Below are 8,241 nucleotides of genomic sequence, written 5' to 3'. Positions count from 1 at the left end.
AAATGAAGGCTCATCATGCCTGAACGGGAACACACCAGGCATCGGGGTGTGTTGGCCCCACTGTACAGAAATGGATGCTGTGGCTCAGGGGGGCCGAGGGACCTGGCTCCCGTGGGGCTGGCCCACTCACTGACCAGCATCAGGTCCTGCAGGCATCCTAGGGATGGTGTGGGGGAGAGTGAGGTTGACAGATGCACAGCCCATGTCCCATCCCCGAGAGCAGCAAGAGGAAGGGCCAGGGCTGCGGGGGCCAGTCAGGACCTGGGGCGGCTGGGCGGTCTGGGCAGCGTCCGGGCGGGCAGTGCTGGGTGTGTCTGGGCAAGCAGGGCTCTGCTGTGTGACCTTGGCGCACGGAACGTCTCCACGCCTCGCTCTCCTGTCACCCAGGGGGCCAAAGCCCCAGTGTCCCTGCCGACCCACACCCCAGCTGCTCCTCCCAGCTTTGGGCGCCTCTGACCAGTCCCAGTAAGTGCCCAGCAGGCCCCCGGATATGGCCATAGTGCTTCTCCTCATTGCCCTGGCCCTTATCAGACACCACTCATTTTAAAGAAAAAATAATATTTATTTGCAATATAAACAAAGTCCCGTTCGGGAATATATATATATATGTGTGTGTGTGTGTGTGTGTGTGTGTGTGTGTATGTAGGGTCACAAATTTTCCTTCATAAGATCATAAAGCAAAACTGGCCACCCTTGTTGGCATACCCTCATGTACACAAATCTGATGCGTTTTTCTGGGTTTTTCTTTTCAAAGGTAAAAAAGAGAGAAAGAGAACCATGTACACAACATGGAAGCTTCTTGTCAATTTCTCAACTGTGGCAAGATTTTCACCTGCTGCCTTGAAGAATCCCTGAAAACCAGCCCTGTGAGGTAAGATGCATTGGGGCAGGGTTTCCGTGGCCTCGCTCACACGCCGAGTGCTGGCTCGCTCAGGGACCCCGGCCCTCCCTAGGACCCATGCAGCTCCACCACCCGGGAAAATGGAGCTTGGAGAAGGAACGGAACCAGAGGATACCGGACCCGTGGCTCTGCTCTGTGGACAGCGGGCTTGGGTGGCGGGATGGACAGGCCTCACACCCCTCTCCCTGTCCGCCCTTGCTGCCCCATGCCCCACCCCCCGGGGCTGAAATGGATGAGTTTCTTAACCCAAGGCATGGGCAAGGTGCGCACAGGGCCGGCTTCCACGGGTTGAGGGGCTGGGAGTGGCAGCTGGAACCCAAGCAACAGCCAGGGTGGAGGAGGAGACCTGGGAGGCAGGGCTGCGCCCTCCACCTAAACTTCCCCAGCCACTGGGCCTGCTCCCTCAGCCAGAGAGAGAGAGAGAGAGACAGAAGTAGTGGATAAAAAGGGCCTGGGGCCCTCCTCAGGGCTGAGCCCAGAGGGTTAATGCTACTGCTTGGCAGTCCCCTGTGGCCTCCTCTTCTGCCTGGGGTGGTCTGCAGGGACTACCAGAGGACAAGTGGGTGGGCAGAGAAGGCAAAGGTCACCCGTCCAGCCCACCACTCACAGCGGGCATCACAGGCAAATGCAGCGCCAGGTGGGCTCGGCCGAGGCGGGAGATACGGGCAGGCCTGGGAGACCCCTGCTGGGAGCAGCGAACCACCCCTTTAAGGGCCGCTGCAGAAACGGAGGCTTCACACATGTGCAAAACGCATTTGGTCAAGATCAACGTGGGGTTTGTCTTTTCCATTAAAACAGAAACAAAAACTCAAGAATTGCTTTTTGAAATAGGAAGAAAAACAAACTGATAACACCTCTCTCTCTCTCTCACTGGATCAAGAAAGGGATGAAATACTGGTTTATACAGTCCACTGTTGCATGTAGCCTGAAAATAACACTTTCCATTACAGAAAAGAGCAATCAAGCAGAGCTTCAACACGCTCTCTGCTCCAGGGAGCTTGGGTTTACCTGCCAAAAGTAAAAAGTAAACTCAGGTCCGTGGATGTGTCTTTTAAAAAAACAGCCAAACTGGCTGAGCCATCAGCAGAAAGGAGTGTCCTGGGACAAGGAGAGGCCCCAAGGGACTCCCAAAGCCATGTGTCTGATCGCCTCGGGCCCCTCCGGAAAGTCCTGCCGGTGGAGGCCTGGCTGTGGGACACTGAGGGGAGCTCACCTCGGCACAGGTGATGTCTGGGTTCCTCGGGCCAGAGGCGGCAGGCCTGGGCCCTGCCGGCGGGCCCTGTGGGGGCCCGGGAGGGGCTGGCCCATCGCCCCGTGCCCCCGGCCTCACGTGGACTCGAGCGTGTTGAGTGGGAACAGGTTGTGGTTGGTAGGTGTGGAGAAATAGAGCTGCTCGCTGGGGGTGTGGTTGTCACACGGGCTGCTCAGCCCCAGCGTCCGCTCGAAGTCCAGCAGCTGCCCCATAAAGTTGAAGTTGGGTGAGATGTTGGACTTTTTCCTCTTGACAAAGTCGTAGGCATCGTTGAGCGACAGGTTCATCTTCTGCATCAGGTAGGCCACTGTGACGGTCACCGAGCGGCTGATGCCCGCCAGGCAATGCACCAGGACCCCGCACTTCTTGGAGCGGGCCTCGTCTGCAATACACGGGCATGGGTCAGGCTGGTGCCTCCTCCAGGGAGCTCCCGCGGGTCGGGCACAGAGAGGGGCATGGCAAGGGACTGGTGCCACCAGACTCTCAAGGGACTTGGTGAAGTCCCAGGCGGGTGGGACAGCAACTTGGGGTCAAGGTGAAGAGCGTGAGCATGGAGGGGCTCTGCCACAGTCCAGCTGACGTGCCTGCACCTCGGTTTCTGCTCTGTCCGACAGACCTGTTTACTCGCAGGGCCAGTAGAGAGACCTGAGCCAAGGGAGGGCTCCGTGAGCCCTGTGCCTGCTGCCAGTCCTCCTGCTGCTAGAACTGTGTGCTAGAGTCACCTGCGTCCTCTCGGGTCATCTGCAGCATGGCTACCAAGGTTATCTGATCAATGAGACAGGCAGACACACGCAGTGACAAGGCCACACGAGGGTTCCTGCTAACAGGCAGCACTCACCCCTGCTAGCCCACCTCCTGGGGCAGCTCCAGGGGTGCCCCGATAGCCTCCTTGGGCTATGGGCGCCATGGAGGCCCTTCCACATGGGACCAGCGGGCAACGCTCAGCTCTGGACTGGGCCCAGCCAGTCCCTGGGGGCCTGAGTCCTGCTCCTGAATAGATGGGGGACCAGGGCCAAGCCTAGTTTCACCAGTGGAGCTTAAGTGGGGCCCACTTCCTAGACTGTTCCCCGGCCTGTGTGCCAGTGACACCTCCCAGCACAGCCACTCAAGTTCCGTCAGCTCTCCCCGCACCCTCCTCAGTGTGGCGCCAGGCTCCTGACATGCATTCGGAGCTCACATGCTGGCTGAGCCACTGACCAACTCAGTCCTATGCTCTCCCCCCAAGACCCGAGGGCGGCTGCACCGCTGTGCCATGGCTGTGCTGGGGACAGAGATGAACGAGAGGCAGCCCTGGGGCCCACGTGGTTCCCGCCTGAGCCCCGGGAGCCGGGCCCACACCTGCAGGAGGTGCGGAGGTTCACAGACCGCTCCCCGGGGCGCGCACTGTCTCGGGCCTGGCAGGACTTCCCTTTTCCCAATCCCACGTGAGGATTCCCAGGGCTGAACATGCAGTAGGTGGTTCATCCAGACTCGGGGACCGACTGGGGCAAGACCAGCAGGGGAAGAGACAGATGCCACAAATTCACGTGGAACACGTTGTCGGATCTTGAAATTTGGGGCAGGATAAGGGGGGTGGTGGAGAAAAGCCCCATCAGGATAATGGGGAAGCCTGGTCCCCAAACCCAAACCCAGGTGATCCCAAGTACAACCACTTCCTGCTGGCTTTATTTTTAGCTCTTTAAGGGGTGTGGCTGGGTCTTGGGGAGGCTGGTGCTTCATCCCCTCTCCGCCCCCACCCCCCCTACCCCCAAGTCCTGTGGGATCTTTGAGCCTCACTTCCTTCTCTTGTCACACAGGGATGAGTGACATATAGAGGTTCCCCCCACCTCTATACCCTGTTCTGTCCCCTTCCCCTGATGTAAAGGGGCCTTCAAGAGGGATAAAAGCACCTACAAATCAGGCTCAGCCCTGGAAAGTCGTGGGGGACCCCCTTCACCCCACACCTAGCTGCGGAGACCACGAGTGCTGAGGTGGCACCCATACCCTCTTGGGCACGTCCTCGGGGCAGAGCCGGGAAGCTCCGGATAGCCCCTGACACAAGCCCTCCCCCGCCCCAGCTTCCTTCCTTCCTCCCAGCCAGGCACCTAGTTTTGGTTCCCAGTAAGCGGATGAGGCGGGGAAGCCTCCCACTTCCTGTTATTAAAGCTAGCCCGGCCCAGCTGACACCAAAACGCCCTCCACTGGACACAGCCGCCAGCGGGAAAACGCTGCCTGGAGGCTGGGCAGAACACTGGTCACCAGCCTCAGAGAGCCCAGGGCTTACATTCACCCCCTCATCCCATATCCCTTTCCTGAATCCTGGGGATGGCCGAGCCAGGGACGGTGACCTGCCAACTGATAGCTTCCAGCTGGCCGAGGAGGAAGCGGGCAGGGAGGTCAGAGATAAGGAGCCCAAGTCAGCCGAGGCTGCGGATGCAGGGGCTGAGGGCGCCGAGCCAGATGGCAGACACACTGATCTGGGGGAGGCCTTCCTCTGCCTCCCCTCACCGCCTGGACACCAAGCCAGCCCCACAGGCTGCCGGGAACATCTGAAGCCACCCTGAGGCTCTTTGGGTCAGCACGTCCCAAGAGCTGCCAGGTTGGGGTAGGCCTCTGGCTCCAGACTACCCTTCAGCCCCCTCAGGTACACAGTAGAGCCCAAAGAGGCACCGTGACAGCCCGTCCTCAAGAAACATGTGCTGAGGTGTGACGCAAGGCAAGTGAGACCCGTGGGAGGTCTGAGAGCTGGGACGTTTGAGCGTGCTGAGCTCCAAACAGCACAGCCAGAAAACCCAAGGTGTCTGGACAGCAGAGTCCACGCTGCTCCAGCAGCTGTGGAGAGCCCGCAGGTCGGGGGCCTGCTCCAGCCCCGAGGGCCTCAGTGACTCACAGTGGGCCCCGGTACACCCATTGGCACAGGCTGGCACACGCAGGGCTGCACACAAGCCTCGACAGGCACAGAGGTACCCAAGCCAGGCATGGGCGACACCCAGAGCCCCACACATCTCGACACGCACGCCTGCCCCCCCTGCCTGAGCACAGGAGCTCTTACCAATGAAGCTGATGGCCTCGGGGAAGAACTGGGAGAGGTTCTGGCTCCAGTGGTCAGAGATGGGGATCTGTTTGTAGGTGAACTCGCCCCCGTGCTCAAAGGCGTTGGGCAGGTTGGGCGTGACGTTGAGGATATACTTGATGCCGTACTTGCCGAGCACATCCAGGTTGGTGGAGTCCTTGGCGCAGCCGAGGTAGAGGTAGGGCAAGATCTGAACGGGGAAGGCTGGCTGGCTGGACGGCACCGGGCTGCCGTCTGACTCGGTGGCACTGCTGGGCAGCTCTCGGTCTGACTCCCCATCCGAGCAGTCAGAGCTGATGCGCAGACCCCCCAAGCCCAGCACCGAGGTGGGTGGTGAGCCGCTTGGCGAGGACGAGCTGTCCACGTTGGTCTCGCAGTGCTCCGAGTACTCTGTCTGGAACTTGTTGAAACCACCTGTGGCCCCGGGTGGGGGTAGGGGTGGACAGGGCCCGCGTGAGACCGACAGTGCCACTGGCCAGTGTCCCCAAACTGGGCTCCTCGCAGCAAGGACCACGCCACCACCAATGGACAGCACAGGCAGTGCTGAGTATTTACACATGGACCCTCTCTCTCCTGCTTGCTCCTCATCTGTCCTGTGGCCCACATTATAGATGGGGAAACTGAGACCCCAGGTGGTAAAGTAACATGCCTGAGCACCATACCCTAACCCATAGGGCTTCAGGGCCCCAGCCACACCACTGACTTTAGGGCACTTGAGGACAGAATCCAGCCCCTGCCTCTTCCACGGCTCCCCTGCATCAGGCACCCATGGGTGCTCGGTAATTGCTAAGCAGTAAAGGAAAGCAAACAACCCCATCTCAGGCCAATACCTCTGGGTTTGCAAACCCTCTTACAGAAGAGATCACAGGCCAGAGCTGCATCTGGGTCAGCTCGAGGCAGAGGGCCTGGGCCCTCGACTGGGAATCTGGTGCTTGCTCCCACTTCCCACCACTGCCAGGGAGGGTAGTGAAGGTATCGGCTGGTTCTGTCCCCCAGCAGGAGCAAGTTCATAAAAGGTGTCCTGGCTCCTTTTCCATAACCCACCTTAGAACCCAAGATACCCCCACCCTGGCCTTGGACCCACAGAAGGGGAGGCTGTTGGGGGCTTTACAGGGACAAGAAATGGGGAGCGCGCTGCAGCTAAGCATGGGCCCTGCGCCCGAGGGTGCCGCAGGCCTCCTCTCCCCTCCGGTCTGCCCGCCCCGCTGCCAGCAAGAGGCCATTTTGGAATGTTAATTGGAAACACCGGCTGCAGTCACTCGCCTCCCAGGGCTGCCTCCCCCTTCCACCACCTCTGGGGTGACTGGCTAAGGACTTGGGGGTCTCGGAAAACCAGAGCTGGGGCAAGGGACACTCCTTACAGCCCTGCCCCAAGCACTTCCAAGAGGTGGTGATTCCCCAGTGACAAGCCCCACACGGGGATGCCCAGAGTCCCCCAAACTCTCCCTCTGCCCTGGCAGGGGCGAGGGTGGTGATTAAAGGCTCCTGTCCTAACTCTGGCCTTCCAGGGACACCCATTCCAGGCTGGAGGAGCTGAACTGGTGCCCAGGAGGGGACCATCCCTCCTTTGCCGGGCTCCAGGGGAACCTGGGAGCTACCATGGCCCCAACAATGGGGAAAAAAGGAAAGCCCAAGTGGGGAAAAGTTTGTTCAGCCCACTCAGATCATGCCCGGAAAGGGATGTAGAGGGGGCCACTGTACCAGCCTACACCCGCACAGCTTGGGCCGGGAGCCCTGGAGGGGAGGATGCGAGCGGGGGAGACGTGGCGCCGGCTGGACAGGCCGGGCACGGGGAGTGAAAGCCGCCTCCGTCGGGGGCATCCGGGAGCCACGGGAGAGCCCCAATTCCAGACTGGGTCTCGCTGCCGCCCTTACCTTGGAGGTAGTAGGCCTGGCAGCCGTCGTCGCGCAGCTTTTGCAGGAGAAGGCCAAGCACCGAGGCGGGAGCGCCGGGCTCTGGCTGCCATTCGGCCGTGGCCTCGTCGTAGAGCAGCACGGTGGCCGCCTTGCAGCGCGTAGCGAAACGCTCCTTGTCGGCGTGGTTGGGGATGATGGAGCGGATGGGCAGGTTGCCTTTGCGGAGGCGGCGCAGCATGAGGCCCGGGATGGCCAGGTTGATGGCCGTCTCGATGTGTGACGACTCGAAGAGCTCGTGCGGCCGGCAGTCCAGCAGCAGCAGGGACGCGCCGCCGCGCGCCTCCAGCTCCTCCTGCAGCCACTCGGCGCTCTTGCAGGGCATGGCCCCTGCGCCCGCCGCCGCGTCTGCCCCGGTGCCGGCGCCAGATCCAGATCCCGCACCGGGCTCCGACCCCGCCCCGGTGTCCCCAGCCGCCGACGCCCCCGAGGCCGACATGTGCGCCCGCGCTGGGGGGCCGCGGAGCTGGTTTTTCATGGGGAGCGCGGGCGGCCCGGGGCCGGGGCCGGGCAGCCCTGCCCTGGGACGGCGCCCCGGCCGCGCGGGCCCCAGCCGCGTCTCCGGGCGCCCGCCTCCCGCCGAGCTGCTCGCCCGCCGCCCCGGCCTCCCGGCCTCCGTCCCGCCCGGCCCTCCGCGCGCTCCGCGGCCTGACAGCCCCAATTAAACAGCGTCTCAGGCGGCAGCGCGCCCAGGCGTCCTCGGGGGGGCGGGGCCGCGCCGCGGCTCCCGAGCTTAAAGGCGCCGCAGCTGCGGCGCCCCTCCCCACGGGGTCTGCGGGCACGCGAGCGGTCCCCTAAGCCCGGAGACCAGCCCCCTGGCCTTCGCTCGGCCTCAGCGCTGCCGCCCAGAACCCACTACAACTCTCCCAGGGGCCCGACCAAGACACTTCTGGGTCTCTATCCCGGAGCTCCCAGTTCTGTGCCTGTCCCAAGAGCTATCCTCGGGGGCGTCCCGCTCCAGGGATCCTCTCCCCTACATTCCCGCAGTCTCCCGGGGATGGAGCGGAGGAAAGGGGCGATCAAGCTGGGCCGAAGTCCTGTCGACTCCTCTAATTCATGAACAACTCCCAGCGAGTTCAGCAAACGCGATCTGAACACCTACTCCGTGCCATTCCCTGTGCG

At 62.0% G+C, this 8,241-nt stretch overlaps 1 protein-coding gene across 1 annotated transcript; it reads right to left on the bottom strand.

Moving 5' to 3' along the window:
• Positions 1-541: 541 nt before the first annotated feature.
• Positions 542-7,785, bottom strand: DUSP7 (dual specificity phosphatase 7). The gene is made up of 3 exons (XM_061396806.1): positions 7,081-7,785; positions 5,185-5,619; positions 542-2,535 (listed from the first exon to the last, which is right to left on the bottom strand). The coding sequence occupies exons 1-3, from the start codon at positions 7,595-7,597 to the stop codon at positions 2,228-2,230; spliced, it is 1,260 nt and encodes a 419-aa protein (XP_061252790.1). The 5' UTR covers positions 7,598-7,785; the 3' UTR covers positions 542-2,227.
• Positions 7,786-8,241: the final 456 nt, after the last annotated feature.

This window comes from Bos javanicus, chromosome 22 (assembly GCF_032452875.1).
Source record: "Bos javanicus breed banteng chromosome 22, ARS-OSU_banteng_1.0, whole genome shotgun sequence".
Lineage (NCBI taxonomy): Eukaryota > Metazoa > Chordata > Mammalia > Artiodactyla > Bovidae > Bos > Bos javanicus.
Note: the sequence above shows the minus strand (reverse complement) of the source record. Positions and strands in the feature narration are given on the sequence as shown.